This window comes from Cnephaeus nilssonii, assembly GCF_951640355.1.
Source record: "Cnephaeus nilssonii genome assembly, chromosome: 1".
In the NCBI taxonomy this organism is placed as follows: domain Eukaryota; kingdom Metazoa; phylum Chordata; class Mammalia; order Chiroptera; family Vespertilionidae; genus Cnephaeus; species Cnephaeus nilssonii.
In genome coordinates, this window is record NC_137072.1 from 46,552,538 (window position 1) to 46,575,378 (window position 22,841).

General features: G+C 37.1%; 1 protein-coding gene across 1 annotated transcript in view; it reads right to left on the minus strand.

The window, feature by feature from the left end:
• The window catches only part of TET2 (tet methylcytosine dioxygenase 2), a 136,155-nt gene that overhangs the window by 20,797 nt on the left and 92,517 nt on the right, over positions 1–22,841 (minus strand). The window contains exons 4-7 of the mRNA XM_079770805.1: positions 22,650–22,740; positions 21,206–21,299; positions 20,383–20,591; positions 1,931–2,081 (exon numbers count right to left, since the gene is read on the minus strand). Coding sequence (XP_079626931.1) covers positions 1,931–2,081; positions 20,383–20,591; positions 21,206–21,299; positions 22,650–22,740 — 545 coding nt within the window. The remainder of the gene's footprint in view (positions 1–1,930; positions 2,082–20,382; positions 20,592–21,205; positions 21,300–22,649; positions 22,741–22,841) is intronic.

Sequence of the window (22,841 nt, forward strand, 5' to 3'; positions counted from 1 at the left end):
CTCTAAAAATCCTGGGAGATGTAACCACCAGGCAGAGATGTACTTATTCGCATTTAGAAGGAAAGGAGGCTTCTGAGTTGAGCGCTCCCACCTAACCAAGGGAGGATGTTACTAGTCATTCCCTGGATTTGGTTTACAGAAACCTGGCTTGAGTGATAAGCACTTATGAAATAGCGGTGAAAAAGTTCTCTAGTGTGGAAAATTAAAGTGGCTGACAGCATGTAAAATTGCTGATTTTCATTGGGCTTATTTAATATTCATTTTTTCTTATGAAAACAGGACATCTAACACATTTAGATAATATAGTTTATTAAAAATATGATCCTATTGCCCTAGCTGGTTTGGCTCAGTGGCTAGAGTGTTGGCCTTCAGACTGAAGGGTCCCAGGTTTGATTCCGTCCAAGGGCACAAACCCGGGTTGCGGGCTCGATCCCCAGTAGGGGGCGTGTAGGAGGCAGCTGGTCAATGATTCTCTCTTATCATTGATGTTGCTATCTCTCTCTCTCCCTCTCCCTTCCTCTCTGAAATCAATAAAAATATTTTACAAAATGATCCTATGAAAATAATTATATCAATTTCAAAAGTTTTTGTACTTTATTAAACTTTCACTTGCTGTTGTAGTCATAAAGTAACAAATTTTTCATTTAAAAGGACATATCTATACTAATAAAAGGGTAATATGCTAATCAGATCAGGAAACCTTCCGGACAAAGCCATGGTGGTGGGACCGAGGCAGAGGTGGTTAGGGGTGATCAGGCCAGGAGAGCAGGGCAGTTGGGGGCAATCAGGCCAGCGGGGGGGAGGGACAGTTGGGGGTGAGCAGGCTGGCAGGGGGGCAGTTGGGGGCAAGCAGGCTAGCGGGTGGGGGCAGTTGGGGGCGATGAGGCTGGTGGGGGGGCAGTTGGGGGTAAGCAGGCGGCAAGGGGGAGGTACTTGGGGGCAAGAAGACCGGTGTGGGGGGGAGTTGGGGGCAAGCAGGCCAGCATGCAGAGTGGTTATGGGCAATCAGGCAGGCAGGCAGGTGAGCGGTTAGAAGCCAGTGGTCCTGGATTACGAGAGGGATGTCTGACTGCCGGTTTAGGCCCGATCCCTGTGGGTCCAAGATTGGAGAGGGCGCAGGCCAGGCTGAGGGACACCCCCGTGCATGAATTTCATGCACCAGGCCACTAGTCAATATTATAATATCCATAGTATAATTGTTTAATTGCATTTAAAATTTGAAAGGTAATTATAAGGTGCAAAGAATAACTAAAAACTTGGTCGTATCTAAATGCTAAATATACTGAGGTTTCCTGATTACTCAATTAGCATACTCTAGAATGCATGCTACCCAAAATTTAAAATTTGATACAAACCTACAAGTTATATTTTGAGAAATATATATTATTGAGAAAAACAAAAATCAGTGACTTCAATAAGAAATCAGTGTTCATTTATTTAAATTATACTTTTGTATTAAAATCTAAGTATGTTTTAGGTACTTGAATGCATTCATTACAGTAACTAAATTACCCAAATCTCATGGTGTAAAAATGTGACTAGAAATGGCCTTTTCTGAACATGGCAGTCATGAACATGACTTCTATTATTCAGGTGCAATGGATGAAAGTTTTAACATTGAAATGTTAACATTTAGTTCTAATATTGAAATGACATCTGTTTAAAACTCTGGAATTAACATGAAATATAAATAAATATAAAAGGCAATAGGTATGAAGAGTTTATGTTGTTTTATCTATTACTTTGATATAACACGGTTATTATGCTAACTTAAATTATTACAATGTGATTACAGTTTAGCAAAAATTTTGTTGATTCATCTCTGAGATGAAACTCTTTGTTAGAGGTGGAGTATGCCATATTGTTTTTCTGTGCTCATCAATTCTGCATGAAAGATAAAGAGATTATATACATCAGGAAGTAAACAAACCTCTTTTGGGTCATCCCCAAGCAGCTTAAATTTTCTTGGTATCTTGCTTCTGGCAAACTTACATCCATTGTAGTACATGCTCCAGGAACAACCGAAAGAAAAGGAGGCACCACAGGTCTCTGGATCCAGCCCTTGACAGGCACAGGTTCTCCTGAGAAAGCAAAGGATCACATTCATGACTAAGGATAGCATTATCTACGCTACCAATCTCATATACTGACTGTCTGCATGCAAATTAGTTTTTAACAACATCTCATCTAACGCTATATTAAGCTGTGACATAATCACATCAGAAAAGAACTACTTTAATTGACTTTAAAACACAATTTAAAAAACTTTTTATTGTAGAATAATATACACACAGGAAAGTAAAGATAATTTCATAGCTTACAAATGCTCACAAATGAAATACCCAAGACAGTAGCATCCAAATGAAGAAACAAAACATATACTTGCACCCCAGAATCTCCTTTTAATTCTTCCTTCCAGGCATTGTCCCCCAAAAGCAACTTCTATTAGAAGAGATTAGTATTACCTATTTTTAGCAATTATATATATATATATATATATATATATATATATATATATATACACACACACACACACATATATATATATATATACACACATAAATATATATCTACAAACACAGTTTTGCCTATTTTTATACTATATATAGGATACTATATACCTACTGTATATAGTGTATATGTGTATATATACATATGTATATATAATTTTGCCTATTAATATAAAAATACTATATTAAAATACTAATATTAAATATATTTTATATACAGTATAAACTAGGCAAAACTATATCTATGCATACATACATACATACATACATACATATGCATATCTATATAATAAAAGCCTAAGCAACCATTACGGTGGAACGACCAAAACGACCGGTCACTATGACATGCACTGACCACCAGGGGGCAGATGCTCAATGCAGGAGCTGCCCCCTGGTGGTCAGTGTGCTCCCACAGGGGGAGTGCTACTCAGCCAGAAGCCAAGCTCATGGCTGGCGAGCACAGCGGTGGTGGCGGGAGCCTCTCCCGGCTCCACAGCAGCACTAAGGAGCAGCAAGCAGGCGGGTGGTAAGGAGTGAGGGGTCCCGGACTGTGAGTGGGCGCAGGCCGGGCTGAGAGACCCTCCACCCGTGTACGAATTTCGTGCACTGGGCCTCTAGTGGAATTATATAGTATAAACTTGTTTATGCCTTGCTTTTGTTCAACATTATGTTTATAATACCCATCCATGTTGTTGCACGTGTTGTGCTTTATTCATGTATTTATTCATGGAGTTTAGTTTTTCATCATATGCCACAAATTAACCATTCTATTACTGATGGGTATGTGAGTGCTTTCTAGTTCTTGGATAAAATATACTATTGTGACTCCACAGCCCAATCAATATATCCTAAAAGCAATAAACAGACAAAGTTAAGAAGCCAAAAAACAAAACATGATAAAACAACCTACTAGCCAAAACTACATTAAGTAGGTATTTGTTCAGCTTTACTGAGGTATAATTGACAAAACTGTAAGATATGTAAAGTATACAGTGTGATGCTTTGACATAATGTATACACTGCAAAAGGATTCCTCCATTGAGCTAATTCACACATCCATCAGCTCACATATTTATCTTTTTTCTTTATTTTTATTTTTTGGTGGAAAGAACATTTAAGTTCTACTTTCTTAGCAAATTTCAAATATATAGTACAGTGTTATCTAGTATAGTCACTATGCTATACATTAGATCCCCTGGGCTTATTTATAATTGAAATACTGTTTCCTTTTATAAGCCTCTTCCTATTTCCCCGGTCTCAAGCCTTTCACAACCACTTTTCTACTCTGCTTCTATGAGTTTGACTGTCTTTTGTTTTTCATTTCACATGTAAGTGATAGCATGCAGTATTTGTCTGGCTTATTTCATTTAGGATGACTTCCAGGTTAATCCATGTTGTCACAAATGTCAGGATTTCCTTTTTGAAAGTTGAATAGTATTCCTGTGTGTGTATGCACATACCACATCTTCTTTACCCATCACCTGTTGATGACACTTAGGTTGTACCCACACTTTGGTTATTGTGAATAATGCTGCAATGAACCCTGGAGTACAGATATCTTTTTGAGATAATAATTTCTTGGATATATACCCAGAAGTGGTTTCCTAGATCATATGGTAGTTCTATTTTTAATTTTTTTAGGGAATCTCTATACTATTTTCCATAGTTGCTGTTAGATTACATTCCCAACAACAGTATACAGGGTTCCCTTTTCTTCCCAGCATTTGTTACCTCTTGTTTTTAGATAATACACATCCTAACAGGAGTGAAGTGATATCTCATTGTGGTTTTGATTGGCATTTTCCTGATGATTAGTGACTGATTTGGTATGGTGAACCATACTTACATCCCTGGAACATATCCCCCTTGATCATGGTGTATGATCCTTTGAATGCACTATAGAACTTGGTTTGCTAATATTTTATTGAGGATTTTTACACCTATGTTCATCAGGGATACTGGCTGGTAGTTTTCCATTTTTATAGTGTCCATTGTTTTGGTACCAGATTAATACTGGGCTCGTAAAATAAATTTGGAAGTGATCTCTCCTCTTCAAGTTTTTTGGAAGAGTTTAAGGAGGATTGCTATTAATTCAACTTTAAATGTTTGGTAGAATTCACCATTAAAGCCATCTGGTCCAGAACTTTTCTTTCTTGTGAGGTTTTTTTAAAATTATTATTTTTTTATTGAATTTATTGGGGTGGCATTGGTTAGTAAAATTATATAGGTTTTAGGTGAACAATTCTATAATACATCATCTCTATATTGTATTAGGTAATCACTACCCCAAGACTCCTTCCATCACCATTTATCCCCCCTTATAACCTCATCTCCCTCCCCCCACCCCCCCTTTCCCTCTGGTAATCATCATACTGTTTTCTGTGTCTGTGTTTTTGGTTTGTTTTTTTCTTAATCCCTTCACCTTTTTCACCCAGGCCTCCCAACAACCCCCCACCTCCCCACTCTGACAACTGTGAGTCTGTTTCTATTTGTCACTTCATTTTGTTCATTAGATTCCACATATGAATGAAATCATATCATACTTGTCTTTCTCTGATTGACTTATTTTACTTAGCATAATGCTCTCTGGGTGTCTCAGGTTTCTTTTCATAGGGGGATATTGATTACTGATATAATGTATTTACTATTAATTGTTCTGTTAAGATTTTCTATTTCTTCATGACTCAGTTTTATGGTTCTAGGAAATTATCTATTTCTTATAGGTTGTCCAATTTGTTGGTGTATAATTGTTCATAATATTCTCTATGATCCTTTGTATTTATGTGGTATCAGTTGTAAAGTCTTCTTTTACATTTATAATTGTATATCTTTGAGTTCTCCCTCTTTTTTTCTTGGTAAGTGTAGCTAAAGGTTTGACTATTTGTTTCTATTGAGGTGGGCAAATGGGGTATAAATGGGGATGGAAAGACACTGCTTTGGGTGATGGGTGCATGATGCAGTGTGCACATGTTGTGTTGAGTTGTACGCTTGAAAGCTGTATGGTTTTGTGAACCAATGTCACCCCAATAAATTCAATTTTAAAAATCTCTATTGCATGTATCTTTTCTATTGTCTTTTTGGTCCCTATTGCATTTATTTCCACTCTAATCATTGCTATTTCCTCTTTTGCTAATTTTGGACTTAGTTTTTTTCTCCTTATCATGTTCCTTAAGTTATAAAGTTAGATTGAGGTATTCCCCCCAAATGTAGGTACTTATTTTTATAAAGCTTTCTCTTAGAACTGCTTTGGCTGCATCTCAGAAGTTCTGGCATGTTTGACTCTAGATATTTTTCAGCTATTATTTCTTAAGTGAGCTTTCTGCCATTTTATCTCTTCTTCTAGGTTCTCTATGATGTATATACTGGTCCTCATGTCTATAAATCCTTAAGCTGTCTTCACTCCTATTCTGTTTGTTTTTTGTTTTTCTTTTTTTCCCCCTCTGATTGGATGAATTCCGCTGCTCTTTGCCCTGTTTTTTTTTTTTTTCTTCCTTTTTCTTTTTTTTCAGTGTTGTAGTCTACTGTTGAATCCCTTTAGTGAAATTTTCAGTTGAATTATGTATTCTTCAGTTTTGTGATTTATGTTTGGGACTTTTAAATATTTTCTATCTCTTTATTGAAATTATCACTTTGTTCATGCATTGCTCTTCTGCCCTACTGCTGAATACCAATAGTGTATTAGTAGTAATGATATTGTTTTGAACTTACTTCGCTATATTGTGACATGAAGAGAACTTGTTATTGAACATAGGTTAAAATCCATGAGTTAATAGTAACACTAAAAAAAAAAAAAAAAAAAGAACAGACTAATTGATGATTTTTGGATTAATACTAAAGCACTATTCAGAAATTTCACAGCTTATCATGAATTTAGTCTGTCATTTGTTTACAAACTATATTTAATGATAACCAAAGAGTTGATAAAGAAACATTCTTTAAAGAATTCCAGCTAATAAATGCAAAAGAACTGTTATAAATGTAAATTATAACTTTACAGATATCAGCAAAGGTGGTAGAATAAGAATCTCTGAAAATTCTCTCCATCATAAAAGCAATGAGAATTCTGGTAAACATTGCCAGAATCAACTTTTGAGAAATCTGGAGATTAACAAAAGGCTTGTAGCTTTCCAGGAGCAGTTATTCAAGAAAAGCAATGAAATTTTGGTGAGAAAAATAAGTTTTGTGGTATTTTAACTTTCTCTATTCCCATTCTACCCTGACCTCCACAACAGCCTTGAAAACCCTCATTTATGGTGAAAATCATCCTGGCAACAACTAGAGGCAGCAGAATTAGGTTGGATATCACCCACAGCCCCATTCCCAGATAAGTGTCATCATTTTACCTATTTGGTAATTCTCTAGAAGACCCCACTAGTTAGGATGTCTTCTTCATTTGATCTGACTTTGAATTCACCTAGTGTGCACAGCCTTTCCTCCCACAGGTGTTTGCTAAAAACAGTCAGAGGCAATTGTTGAATATTGTGGTTACCTGAGGTGGCGGATAACAGTTGAAGAGGGGGGAAAGGCTAACTTAAAAGCTTGGAAATGAGATGTACATGGGAGGCTTTAAAAAGTCCCAAAATGTTCGTGGGAACCAGAAAGTTAAGTACATGCTTAGAGCTATAAATTGCCTGGCTGAATGTTGAAGGCATGCCCCTTGGCAATGAGTGGGAGACTTACTGCTTTTAGGCACCTTAGGACATCTTTGTCTAACCATTAGTTGACTATTAAGCTAACCAAACATAGAATTCCATGGCTGCCTATAAGAGAGAATACAGATTTTACAGAAACAGTTCAGAAAAGTCACTAAACTAAAAATAAACAAGAATAGCACCAATAACAATAACAAATCCTCAGGTGGGAAGAGAATCTAATTTCCAAAGTTACTATGTTATATTACTTAAAAAGGTCTTTTTCTAACAAACAATTATTAAACATACAAAAAAACAAGAAAGTATGGTCAATATAGAGAAATAAAAGCAGTCAACAGAAGCTGTCACTGACGAAGTCTAGATGTACTAGTAAGACTACTAGACAGACTTTGAATTACTATTCAAGTATGTTTAAAGATCTGAAGGAAACCATGCTTAAAGAACTAAAAGTAGGTAAACAATGCCTTATTAAATAAATGAGATAAAAGAGAGAGAAACTACAATAAGGAGACAAGCAGCAACTCTGGAACTGAAAAGTACAATAACAAATAAAAAAGCCATTAGAGTGGTTCAACAGATTTGAGCAGGAGGAAGAAAAAGTAGTGAGGAGAGAAGTTAAAGATATCTTAATTGAGATGAGCCAATCTGAGAAAAAGAAAGAAAGTAATAGAGCCTCAGAGACCTGTGGAAGGGAGAGTAAGACAGTATGGAACAGAGATACTGTTTGAATAAAAGTGGCCAAAAAAATTCCTAAATTTGATGAACAGCATTAATCTACACATTCAAGAAACTCACCAACTCCAAATTGCAAACTCAAAGTGCTCCACACCTAAAAACATAATAAAACTGTTAAAAGCCAAAGAGAGAAAGAATCTTGAAAGCAGTAAGAAAGAAAAGTTAACTCATAAGGTACAAGGGAGTTTCAATAAGATGATGTTCCAACAGCTGATAACTTATCAGAAACAATGGAGGCCAGAAGGCACTGGGATGACATATTAAAGTGCAATAAGAAAAAGACCATCAACTATGAAATTCTATATTTAGCAAATCTATCCTTCAATAATTAATAATTACTAAAGGCATTCCTATCCTACCTAATAAAACAGTAATATGCTAATTGACCGTACCTTCACTATCCCCACAGCCAATCAGGGGGCTATGCAAATTAACCCAGCAAAGATGGCGGGGGAAGGGGGCAATGCCTGCCACCAATGGGATCCAAGCCAAGATGGCGGACTGGGGCAGGTGGCGTGGGTTAGCGCCCGCAGCCGCCTGCCCAGGTCCCCGATCACGGATCACGGAACGGGGCAGGCGGCGTGGGTTAGCGCCCGTAGCCGCCTGACCAGGTCCCCGAACGGGGCTTGGAGTCTAGCATAAAAAAATGAATATTCAGCAAAAGCAGGAGACAAGGTTTCATAAGTTCTCCCCCAGGTCACCACTGTTCTCTTATACATTTTAATTATCCCAGACTTTGCCTGATGGGATTTGATTTGAATTATGCCTGATAGAGATTACATGGCATGAATTGTAGGCTCATTCTTTCTTTTTGTGGTTGTCTGACTGAGAAAGGCCTTGGAATGAGAGAAGGCACTTTTATTTTCCTTTTTCATTCTGTAGAGGCTGAGGAATTACAGATATATGAAGAAGTTAGTGAGAGAATGAAAGTCTCATGCTGTATTTTTCTGTAAGTTTTATCATATGGAGTATTAAAAACTTGGTGGGATCCTTTTCAAGAGGTGTTACAAAAATTATGTTGGAATTAACATTCAAGAGTAAAAGGAGAGGAGTGAGTGGTGGGTAAAGGAAAGAACTTTGTCCTAGAAACCATATAGAAGCCACATAAACCTTCAGATTCATACTCATTGTGCTTTGGAGGTATTAAAGGATAATCTTTTTAAAAGGTAAAATCATGGCTCATAATCTGTATAGATAAAAGGCTAAGTGACCGACATTTGTCCATCCATCCGACGAACCGGTACATATGACGCACACTGGAAATTTAAAAATAAACTTTGACTCACACACGTGCCATACATATAAAGCTCTCGCTGGCGCCAATTTGAATGTTGCATTTGGTGGGAAAGTTCTTTTCAGAGGGGATTTTTGTGTCGCCATGCTATACGATTGGCCATAGTACAAATGAGTTTAAAGTACTATAGTGTTTGGGGGTGTTTCAGACAGTTGTCTCTTAAAACAAATATGAGATCAGAGGATTCTGCTTATAGTGAATGGTTAGTAAAACTTGGAGATGGCAAACTTAATAGCAGTTTTCATTTAGGAATGGATATTATTGAAATTCCCCATGAAATGATTTTTAATGGATCTATTATTGAAGCCACCTTTGGAAATAGTATATCTATAGATAACATTAAACATATATCTAAACGTGCAATTCTTTGTCCAAAAAATGAGCACGTTCAAAAATTAAGTGAAGAAATTTTGGATATACATGATGGAGATTTTCACACCTATTTGAGTGATGATTCCATTGACTCAACAGATGATGCTGAAAAGGAAAATTTTCCCATTGAATTTCTTAATAGTATTACTCCTTCTGGAATGCCGTGTCATAAATTAAAATTGAAAGTCGGTGCAATCATCATGCTGTTGAGAAATCTTAATAGTAAATGGGGTCTTTGTAATGGTACCAGATTTATTATCAAAAGATTGCTACCTAACATTATCGAAGCTGAAGTATTAACAGGATCTGCAGAGGGAGAGGTTGTTCTGATTCCAAGAATTGATTTGTCCCCATCTGACACTGGCCACCCTTTTAAATTAATTCGACAACAGTTTCCCATGATGCCAGCATTTGCAATGACTATTAATAAATCACAAGGACAAACTCTAGACAGAGTAGGAATATTCCTATCTGAACCCGTTTTCGCACATGGTCAATTATATGTTGCTTTCCCTCGAGTTCGAAGAGGATGGGACATTAAAGTTAAAGTTGTAAATACTTTATCTCAAGGGAAATTAGTCAAGCACTCTGAAAGTGTTTTCACTCTTAATGTGGTATACACGGAGATATTAGAATAAGTTTAATCACTTTATCAGTCATTATTTGCATCAATGTTGATTTAATATTATGAGTTTGTTATTGTTGTTATATCATTTTGTTGTTTATTAATAAAATTATGTATTATTTTCATATACATTGTACTCATTTCCTTTTATCTCTCACACTTTTATTATAGAGAAAGGGCAAATAGCAATATTAAAATATTTCCTCTAATTAATTCCCTTTCAATGTGCACGAATTTCGTGCACTGGGCCACTAGTCCTATATAATAAAAGGGTAATATGCAAATAGACAGAATGGCAGGACAACTGAAGAACCAATCAAAGCGTAATATACTAATGATATGCTAAGGCTGCTCAACCACTCACTATGATGTGCACTGACCACTAGGGGGCAGATGCTCTACCAGTAGGTTAGCTTGCTGCTGGGGCCTGGCCGATCGGGACTGAGTGAGATGGGCCAGACACGCCCTGGAGCCCTCCTTTGGTCCCTCCCTAGCCCCAATCATTCGATCATGCACCGGTGGGGTCCCTCAGCCTGGCCTCCACCCTCTTGCAATCCAGGACCCCTCAGGGGATGTTGGAGAGCCGATTTCAGCCTTATCCCACAGGCCACTCCCCTTGGGAGGGCACCAGACGCAGGGCTCATGGCTGGTGAGTTCTGCTGCGGCAGCGCCAGCCTCTCCTGATCAGGACTGATTGGGCGCGAGCCCGCGGCAGGCACAGTGGGGCTGGAATGAGCAGGAGTGGCAGGTAGGAGCTGCAGGAGGCGTTGGACTGTGGGTTTCGGCCAGATTCCTGCAGGCCACCCAGAGGGACCCCACCCGTGCATGAATTCGTGCACCGGGCCTCCAGTAATAAATAATCTGAGAGCATAAATTGCTATTAGGACTGCCCTAAAAGAAATACTAAATGGAGTCTTGCATGTTGAAATGAAAGGACACAGGATAGTAACTTGAATGGATGTGAAAACATAAATACATAGATAAATAGAAAATATATTATGTATTTTTTGTTTTTAACTTTTTTCTCCTATCTACTGTATAGGTAACTGCATAAAACAATAATTATAAATCTATGTTAATGAACATACATGTGTAAAATGAAAGTTTAACAATAATACTACAAAGGAAGAGGGAATGAAGCTATATAGAAACAAAGTTTCTGTATACCATTGTAATTAAACTGGTATTTCTCCAAATTAGGTTGTTACAAGTTAAGATGTTAATCAAAATCTCTAGGGTGCAACCTACAAAAATATAACTTTAAATGACATTAAAAGAAATAATAAGGTATTTAGAATGATACAATAGAAAATACGTATTGAACACAAAATAAGGCAGTAATCAAAGAACAGAGAAACAAAAAATTCTGACATATAGAAATGAATAGTAAATTGGCAGACAAATCCAACATCATCAGTAATTACATTTAATGTATATGGATTAATACAACTAAAAGGCAGAAACTGAAAAAATAACTGGATTAAAAACAATCCAATTATATGTTGCCTACAAGAGACATGCTTTATTTTCAAAGATGCAAATAAAAGAATGGGAAAAGAGGTATTATGCAAATAGCGATAAAAAAATAACTGAAGCCAGGCCAGTGTGGCTCAGCCATTAAGCATTGACCCAGGAACCAAAAACATCAGTTCGATTCCCAGTGAGGGCACATTCCCTGGTTGCAGGCTTGATCCCCAATAGGGGGGCAGGCACTGATCGATGATGTTTCTCTCTCATCAATGTTTCTATCTCTCTACCCCTCTCAATGCATTCTATGAAGCCAGCATTACCCTGATACCAAAAATCAAAGATATCACACAAAAATACAGACCAATGTCCCTTATCAATAGAGTTGTAAAAATTCTCAATAAAATACTAGCAAATGAAATCCAGCAACATATAAAAAAATTACACATACATTATCCCAGAAATGCAATGTTGGTCCAATATACAAAAATCAATCAATATAATGTACCATATTAACAAAATAACCTGGCTGGCATGGCTCAGTGGTTGAACATTGACCTATGAACCAGGAGGTCACAATTCAATTCCTGGTGGGGCACATGCCCGAGTTTCAGGCTCAATCCCTGGTGTGGGGCATGCAGGAAGCAGCCAATCAATGATTCTCATCATTGATGTTTCTCTCTCTCTCTCCCTCTCCCTTTCTCTCTGAAATCAATAAAAAATATTTTTTAAAATTAAAGGACAATAACCACATCATCATCTTATTATATGCAGAAACAAACATTTGAGAAAAGTCCAACATTCATTAATGATAAAAATACTCAACAACAAACTTTGAACAGAAAAGAATTTCCTCCACCTAATAAAGAGCATCTTAAAAAAAAAGTACTGCTGAGACAATTGGAGAGCCATATGCAAAAGAATGATGTTGGACTCTTATGTCATAAAATTAACAATGATCAAACACCTAAATGTAAGAGCTAAAACTATAATACTTGGGGGAAAAAACAATGATGTAAATATTGAAGACCTTGGATTAGGCAATGGTTTCTCAGATATGACACTAAAAGTACAAGCAATATATTTAAAATAGATGAATTTGATTTAAAAATTGAAACTTTGGTGCTTCAAGGACATTATTAAGAAAGTAAAGAGACAACCTACAGAATAACAGAAAATATCTGCAAACCATATATATGATAAAGTTCTAGTATCCAGAATATATTAACTCTTACAACTCAAAAAACAATTTAAAAATGACCAAAGAATTAAGTAAACACGAATGGCCAAAAGCACATGAAATAATGCCTGACATCATTAGTCATTAGGAAATGAAAATCCAATTCATGAGATACACTTCATACCCACTGGGAGGGCTGTCATAAAAAAAGGTAAGTCCTAGCTGCTTTTGCTTTGCTCAGTGGATAGAGCGTTGGCCTGTGGACCAAAAGTTCCCAAGTTCGATTCCGGTCAAGGGCATGTACCATACCTTGCTTGCAGGGCCCCTCCACACTCCCCCCCCCCCACCCCCACCCCGCATGGGCCTTGGTCAGGGCACATGCAGGAGGCAACCAATTGATGTGTTTCTTTCACATTGATGTTTCTCTCTGTCTTTCCCTCTCTCTTCCACTCTCTCTAAAAGATCAATGGAAAAATACCCTCTTTTGTCTTAACAAACAAGAGACAATAACTAGTTTTGGTGAGGATGTGGAGACAGTGAAACCTCCATATGTTGCTGACAGGAATAAAAAATGGTGCAGCTACTTTGGAAAAAAGACAGTGCCTCAAAAAGTTAAACATTATAATTACCATATGGCCAACAGTGCCACTCCTACATATATTTTCTCATGAGAACATATGTCCATACAAAAACTTACACATGGGTATTCATAGCAGCATTATTGATAATATGCAAAAGTGAAAACAACCCAAACTTCCATTAACTGAAGACTGGATAAAGAAAATATGGTATATATACACAGTGGACAATTCAGCCATAAAAAGAAATAAAGTACTGATTAATGTTATGATATGGATGAACCTTTAAAACATTATGCAAAGTAAAAAATACCAGACAGGAAGGCCAATTATTCTGATTCCACTAATATGAAATGCTTAGAATAGGTGAATCTATATAGAAGAAAGTTGATTAGTGGTTGACATTTAGGGGAGAGGAGAATGGGAAGTGACTGCCTAATGGGTATGGGGTTTCCTTTTGGGAGCAATGAAAATGTGCAACTTTGTGAATATACTAAACCAGTGAATTGTACTTTAAAAGGATGAATTTTATGGAATGTGAATTACCTCTCAAAAACATCCTAAAATACGGAAAGGCTTCCTGAATAATCAATGGAAAATTCACAAGAGAGAACCCTGAAACCCAAGGACTGAAGGTGGAGACCTCATAGAGAATGGTAGGAGGGACGGAGACATGAAAGGGCTGGTCAGGCACCCACAGACAGCAACTGAAGTCCCAGAGAGGTATCTCAGCTGTGTGTGTGTGGGGGGGGGGGGAAGAGGGGGGACAGGAGGTGTCACTGAGAACTCTGGGATCTAATCCCAAAGCTCGGCTCCCCAGCAGAAAGCACCAAACTGAGGAGGGCACCCACATAACATCTAGCTGTGAAAAGCAGTGGGGTGCTGTCTACCAGGGAGTGACAACTGAAAGTTTGGGCACCCTCTTGAAGGACCAACGCACAAAAATTCCCTATGGAGCCACCCACCTTGTGCTCTGGCAGAGGGAGGGTGACGTGGACTGGAGCTGTGAGAGCAGAACCCAGGACTGGGGACTTGGGGGATAGAGCTCAGAAAGCAGAACCCCAAGTTTCCTGGGCTGAGTCATTCACTCACACAGCAGAGGACATCTTTCCCACACAGACATCTGCCTTGCCTGGGGGGAAGACAGTTGACACACCCTCCTGGAAAACACCTTGCCCTGAGGCAACATAAGAGATTAAAAGCAACAATTGGCCTCCAGGCAGAAGCAAATGCCCCACCCTGTTGAAAAAAAACTCCCCCAAACCTGAGGGCGATTGCCTGGGGGCAATTCAAGTCTGCATCCTATTCGTCTCTAGACAGAGGTGGTCTCTGGAGGCTTTGATTCTTTGCCTGACCCAATTAGTCAGAAAAGGTCTTTAACAATGTCCTGCACTAGAGGTTGAGAGGTATAGAGGATCTACCTAATTCATAGTCACAAACCCAAACAGACAACCAAAATGAGGAAACAAAGAAACAACCCCCAAATGAAAGAACTAGTGAATGCTCCAGAAGAAGAGATAAATGAAGCAGAGATAAGAAATTTATCTGAAACAGAGTTCAGAGTAATGATGTTAAAAATGCTCAACAGTATGAAAAAAAGATATAGAAACTATGAAAAAAGAACAGCTTGAGATAAAGAATGACATAACACAAATAAAGAACACGTTGGAAGGAATACACAGCAGATTAGGGGAAGCTGAGAATCAAATCAGTGAATTAGAAGACAGACTTGAAAATATCACTCAATTAGAGAACCAAAAAGAAAAAATTAAAAAACAGGACAGCTTAAGGGGGCTGTGGGACAATGTGAAATGTAACAATATTAGAATAATAGGTGTGCCAGAAGAGGCAGAAAGGAAGAAAGGAATAGAGAAGGTGTTTGAAGAAATAATGGTAGAAAATTTCCCTAACCTGGTAAAGGAAAAAGTCACATAAGTTCAGGTGGCACAGAGAACCCCAAACAAGAAAAACCCAAAGAGACCCATGCCCAGACGCATCATAATTAAAATGCCAAAAATTAAAGACAGAAAGTCTTAAAGGCAGAAAGAGAAAAGAAAACTGTTACATACAAAGGAGTTCCCATAAGGCTGACACCTGATTTCTCTGAAACTCTACAAGCCAGAAGGGAATGGCATGAAGTACTCAATGGCATGAAGTACCAAAGGTAATGGAAAGCAAGGATCTGAGACCAAGATTACTATATCCAGCAAGGCTAACATTCAAAATAGACAGTCAAATAAAGAGCTTCCCAGAAAAAAAAAAAAAAAAAAAAAAAAAAGGCTAAAGGAGTTCATCACCACCAAGCCAGCATTACGGAAATGCTAAAGGGATTGCTATAAGGGATTTCTGAGAAGAAGACAGCGAGAAACCTAGCCATACAGAATTAAAATGGCTATAAATAAGTACCTCTCAATAATAACCCTAAATGTAAATGGATTAAATGCTCCAATGAAAAGGTAGGGTAGCTGAATGGATAAAAAACATGACCCAATTATATGCTGTCTACAAGAGACCCACCTCAAAACAAAAGATACACACAGGATGAAAGTGAAGCAATGGAAAAAAATTTCCCATGCAAATGGAAAAGAAAAAAAAGCTGGAGTAGCAATACTCATATCTAACAAAATAGACTTTTCCTACAACTTTTGTGATATCATACTATGTTAGTACAGTTTTGGTAATATACTTAAAATTCTTTTATTCTTGAAATATTAATGTACATTGCATGTAATATTATCACATGTAAGATCATTTTTGAATAATTGGTATTTATTGCATGTAACATTATCATATTTAAAATCATTTTTCTTGAGATATTAATGTTTATTGCATGTAACATTATTATATTTAAGATAGTTTTTCTTGAAATATTAAGGTTTATTGTATGTAACATTATTATATTTAAAAATAATTTTTCTTAAAATAAAAGAAACTGAAAGAAAAAAAAAGAATAGAAGAAGCAAGTCAATGTAAAAACAAACAAACAAAAACATCCCTATATAACAAGTTGGGATGACTTCAAGGTGATTTCCTACTTGAAGTGGCTACTAAAAGGCATTTTTATTTCTATAGGGGTCTTTCAAATATTGTTAGAATTAACACATACCATCTTCACTTTAATATTACACAGTGTTTGGCTCATGGTTAAATGATAAATCAGTAGAGCAACTGTAATAAAAATAATTCATTTGCATAACCGATTTTTAAAAACATTTTCAACCTTTTGGTTTACCATTTGGATATTTAAACTTATGCAAGTATAGAAAAACTAGCAAGATAAATTAAATGTTTATAACACTGACATTTATACATCAGAGAATAAGAAAAATATCAATTTGCAAACTCGAATTGGAAAGAGGAAATGATAATGGATGCGTTAAATCATTTGGTGAAAGTTTTCGGGAAACTTCAGGGTGGATGAATCAAGATGACAACTCCTGAACTAACTGAACACTCCTAACATTACTATAAACAAATCGAAGCAGATGTACATCCCACCTGGTAGATAAGAAAAACTAAGATTACTTCATTACCATTTATGAAGCATTTTTTCCAATATACATATATATGTATATGTATGTCAAATTACCAGTGTACAGAAGATATAGGGACAGAGAACACATTAAATGAAACAACTGTGCAATGAGCCAAATCCAGACTATGGGAAATTTTACAGAGCAAATCATATAGTTTCTATTACAAATAAGTTCATAAAAAAAGAGAGGGAGACTATTATAAATAAAAAGAGGCTTATGAGTCATACAACTTATCTTCCAAAATGGGACACTTCTGAGAATGAAAGAAGTTCTATTAACAATGACGCTAGATAACAGACATGAACTTGGACTACTCTACTCAAAAGCATCAATCAAATGCAAGGTGTGGACTTAACTTTTCTCAATATCTTTTTACTTTTAATATTTTTTTTTGGGGGGGGGCAGGATCCAATTCAGGAATTTGAATATGGTCTAAACATTAAACCATAAATTTTAAGGTGATTGATATGACACTGTGACTAGGCTTTGTAAAATAAGTTATCTGTTAGATATACACACTGCAATACTGCAATGTGCATAGGTGAGAGAATATGGTAACTGTTCTGCTTTAAAACACTAGTGGGGGATGGGGATGGGAGTAGGATGTGTGGTGAAAATATATGAAATAGCATTGATAAAATGGTGATAAATATTGAAGCTGGGTTATGGGCCCATAGGGATTTGTTACAATACACACCTCCATTTAATGCACATTTCTGTAATTGCAGTTACTTTTTATAAATTGAATTTATTGGGGTGACATTGGTTAATAAAATTATGTAGGTTTCAGGTGTATAATTCTGTAATTCATCATCTGTATATGTGTTCACCACCCCAATCAACTCTCCTTCCATCACCATTTATCCCCCCGTACCCTCTTCTCCCTCCTCCCACCCCCTTTCCCGCTGGTAATCGCCATACTGTTGTTTGTCTATGAGGCTGGTTTTGTTTTCTGAGTCCCTTCACCTTTTTCACCCAGCCCCCTCACTCCCTCCCCTCTGACGGCTGCCAGTCCGTAATAGAAAATTTCTTTACAAGTTTAACATCACCCAGCCGGCCAGAAAGCACTTCTGGCTTTGACTGTCTTATGGTGACAGGTACACTCCCACAACACTAACTTGCCAAAAACATATTGGTCAGGCTGAGTCATAAAATGGAAATCTCAAAGGGAAACCTTTAAAGGAGGAGCAGCTGCTTTGGCTCTGAGGCTGCAGAAGTCCGTTTCTGACTGTCCCGCTGAAAGCGCTTGGAGTCCTTTCCTGGACTCACAGCGGGCGGGGACGGTGCTTGTGGGCATTGGGACTTGTAAGAACTCAGCGAGGAGGTTCACACAGCTCTGAACATTAAGCTGGGTCAACAGCTCCAATTTGATATTATCCTATGTTCTTGGAAAAGAATCATAATTTTAACTTCTGCCAAAGATAAAATTTATTTTATGGGGTCGAAGAAACGTCTAAAGTGTATCTGAGTAAGTCTCTGTTGTGAAGAGTCTATATTAATCGTGTTTCTCAAGTATACTTTTTTGGAGAATTACTATTTGGAGAATAGCCCAAAGTGAAAATTTCATCTAAATAGTTATTCATCTTCACCTTGAAATACTAAACAAAGATAAGCAAAAGTTTACAGATTCGCCTTTAAAATGTCTTACTATTTGAAGTACATGTTCTAATAATTTTGTAATTACCTCCTATTAATACCAATTATAATTTTTCTTAGACCCTGGCCCAATTATTGTTCTGGTTTCCAAATGCAAAATAACACATTTTAGGAGAGTTCTTCACATAGAATGTCCGATTCCACTTCAGGCAATGGCATTTATAGAAATTAAAGAAAAACCTTAACAAAATATACTAACACTTAGATGCACTAAATATATAAAAATACCAGAGATGTCTACTATTAGTGAAACTTAAATCAATTACAAATATAGTTGCATGATACCTCAATAAATTTAAACGAATTCTTCACTGGTTTAGAAGTTCAAGCCATCAAGTCTAAGAGGAAGTCAGCTTTAAAAATACAAGGCAGTGCTAATGAATTCCTAAGAAAATGCTATCACCAACAATTAGCTCAAGGTGCCTTAACTTTCATTTCCTTTTTGATTCAAGGCACCTAAAGTACATTTTTAAATGAGGAACAGGGAAGTTGGGGTAAACTGAATAGTATGTTACACCTAAAGCAGTCCATTGTAAGTTTGAGTCATGTGTTCTGAAATCAGCAACTTTGACCTTTCACCATGTAGATTTATGGCAGTGAGGTGCATACCATGATATTTTTGGATTACAACTACCATAGAAAGCCAAGTAACAATTTCATGTAGAATAAAATAACTTTCTTAAACAGATTATTTATAGTTGATGTTCACTCCCTTATGACCCAGAGAGAGAACCTATTTTAAGATAAAGTTAGTAAAACCATACCAGTTAGAGTAATAGCAAAAAAAAAAAAAAAAAAAAAAAAAAAGTGGTTAGCAATGGGTTGTTGCAATGAGCAGTGTAGTATTTGCATAAGCTCAGTAAACTATTTTGCAGTTTGGTGGATACAAAGGAAAGGAGACTAAAGGAAGAAATGCAAAATCAAAATTATTTTAGAATCAAATGTAAGTAAACTAAGTATGGTAGGATTTCAGAGTAGTCTAGTGAATTATCCTATAGTCTTTGAATATTATACAGGAATGGCATAGCAGAGGAATAATAAAAAATAAAGCTTTCTCCTGCAAGTGGAGGGAGTTGAAAACAAACAGGAACATAAACAAAAAAAACATACTAACACTTGGATGCGCTAAATATATTTAAGTGCAAACCCTGTTCTTCTATTCCAAATATTTATATATTCCTGGAAAAAATGCATATCCTATAGACACTAAATTCTCGAATATTTAGACATAGTAAAAATGGAAGCAATTTTGATTACTATTGTGGAAATAATGAACTGGATTAAATGGAAGTCAAAATCGGTTTGGTTCTCTATAACTTCTACTATAGGTCTAGTACTTTGCTACGTACATAATTACGGTCCTTCACTTGGGAATCCCAAAGTTTCTCAGCAAGCTTCTTTTGTTTCAAGTACTGCCACTTACAAGTGATGTCAATACTTACTAATGTGATGGCCAGGCACACAAAAGAGTTGTCCTTTGTAGCAAGTTGATACACAAGTATTTTCAAGTTTACGGTGCGATTGAGTTCATGTGGGTACAGACACTTAGCAAGCTGGTCCTAACTAATGGCTGTGTTATCCGAAGGTACAAAATATTAATGAAGTCATCTCACGCTGTCCATATTAGCAAACACAACCTCCTGTTGCATGACTGTGAAGCAGGCATTTTGACCCCCATTTTATAAATGTGAAAATGCAGGTTCAACTCTCTTCCCTCCAACCAACGATCAGGCTTTGCTATCAGTGGAAGGAGAGGAGAGGTCCTGGCTTCACTTACTCTTCATTCAGGGCACACCGACGGTTGGTGAGCGTGCCATATTTCCTCAGCGTCTCCGTGAGCTCCGAGTAGAGTTTGTCAGCCAGAGACAGGGGGATGCCTTCCCACACCAGGATGAGAATCACAATCACTGCAGCCTCACAGGTATGGCCAGCTCGCTCCCGCACCAAACACAGTAGCTTCTCCTCACTGCTGCTTCTGCGCACCACCTGTGCGGGTCACCATTCCACCCCAACACCCCCCACCCCAACCAAAACAAGACAAGGGTCACTTGCAGCAGATGTCAGCATTGATTTATGTATGCATATTTTCTCATGTCTGGGTCACAGGGCAACATTTACCACCACCTACAACTTGCCTTTGGTTGCCCATGTACAAAGTGGGGGTTTACCCTGGGCTCAGAACTGGGAGAGGTGAAAAACTGCTCAATGTTTAGCTGACTACTGTATACCGAGTAGAGTTGGGGCAATGCTCCCTGAATTAAAGCCAGAGCTAGAGGGAAGACATGCAGGTCTTTTTCATAAAGATCAAGGTTTTCATAAATGACATGAAGGTATTTAAAGGAAGAATTATACTTATAGCAGGTACTTGAATGGACCTCCTCCTCACCATTCAATTCTTTCAATTAAATATGGTTAGTATATGATTATAAAACTAATCTGACTTTTTCTTAAGAGATAACACATGATAAAATAAATATAAACAATATTACTTTTAACTGGTATCAATAACTCTTTGATCTGGGTTACAATTTTCAGGGTTAAATTTAATGAATGAAAATGCCCAGAACTGAAGACTAAAAGCCCTGTCAAGTCACACTTACCCATTTGGCAATAGGACATCCCTGAGAACTTTTGCCTTCTTTACCAGTATAGATGACTCTTTCAATCCTAATAGCTTTACCCTTCTGTCCAAACCTTAAAGAAATCCACAGAAACACACACACATGAAATTAGCAAATGGACCTAAAAGACACCCAAAATATTGAACATTTGAGTGTAATTTTACTCTATTACCACATCCTGAGAAATAAATGTTTTATTTTTTAAAGTTTATGCCAAGCAAACTAGATAATAGACTTTAAGCCTTGTTTTTCTTCAGCATCAAAATATACTGATAATTGTAATTTACTATTTCAAAATTATATGTTGGGTGAAAATAATGGGAAAACTTAGTTTTATACATGATTTCACAAAGCACAAGACTTTTTTAAGTTTGCTAAATTCAGTCTTCTAAGATATATACTATTTTATTTTTGTCCTTAACTAAATTTAGCTATTTTAAACATAGGGAATCATAATAGATTTTAGTTATAACTGTTCCTCAAAGAATCTCATATTTTTAAAAAGGAAGCTGACAAATAACTAGTATCCAGCAATACTGAGAATATAGGATAGTTCTAGAAATAGATTATATTTTCCCTTCTGACCAAGGTACTACTTACTACTTGTTAATAAATAAAAAAAGGGGGTACTAGATGATTAGTACATTTCTACATGCTAATTTGGAAATGGGGCAAGAATGATGCAAAATATGTCCTTGCTGCCCAGAATGTCTCCTAATGTATTTCAATGATAACACTGCCTACCTCTTAGAGAAAAGGCATCCTAGCATAGTAACAGCTCAAGAGCTGTGGACACCTATATGAATGTCTCTCTGCATTGAGTATCTCGCTCTTAAGAGTCTTCTACATGCAGGAGTAACGGTAGATGCAGGTAAGTACTTGCATACCTGTGACTGACAGCAAAAAAGAAAATGCAACTATAAATAGAATGTCTCTATTTCTGTTCAGTATATCACACTTGCCCTTTGCTCAGACTGGGGACAACTTCCTTAGAGAGGACTACGCCTTTACAATTCTAGGTGAATTTAACTCAGCGGGTTCCTTTCTTAAACCACAAGTCCCCCCTCTTCCTCTTTGACACTTTATCGCCCAGTGGGAGAGCCACAGTGGGGCCTCTCTCTGCAGCTTGTGCCAGCACCCTTGTGCCTGGCAGGCAGGATGATTCTTGCTCCTGCCTGGGTTTTCTGGCACCCATGTCAAAGTGGGCAGCCTGTGCCAGCTCGCAGACTCTTGGTCCTGTCAAATATTGTGACTCTCTGGTGAATAGCACAGTGTGTAGGATTGGCAACCCTGGAACAGCTAAGCCTACTAATAATTACTCAATTTACAATTGTTTACTGCTTTGTATGTGTGTAAGCTGGAAAAAGTCTGACATATACAAAAGGATAAACGTTACTCTGCCCTGTGCCTTTGCGTTAATTACCTTTCTTCCATGATTTCTCTAATAGCTGCCACATTAGGACCTGCTCCTAGATGGGTATAAAAAGGACCTTCATCTTTTTCAATAATTTGCTCTGTTGAGATAATAGAAGATTATTATTTTAGACCTCAATTATACTAAATATAAAGGCTACACCCACAAAGCTTATCCCCCAACTGCACATTAAGGGCTCTA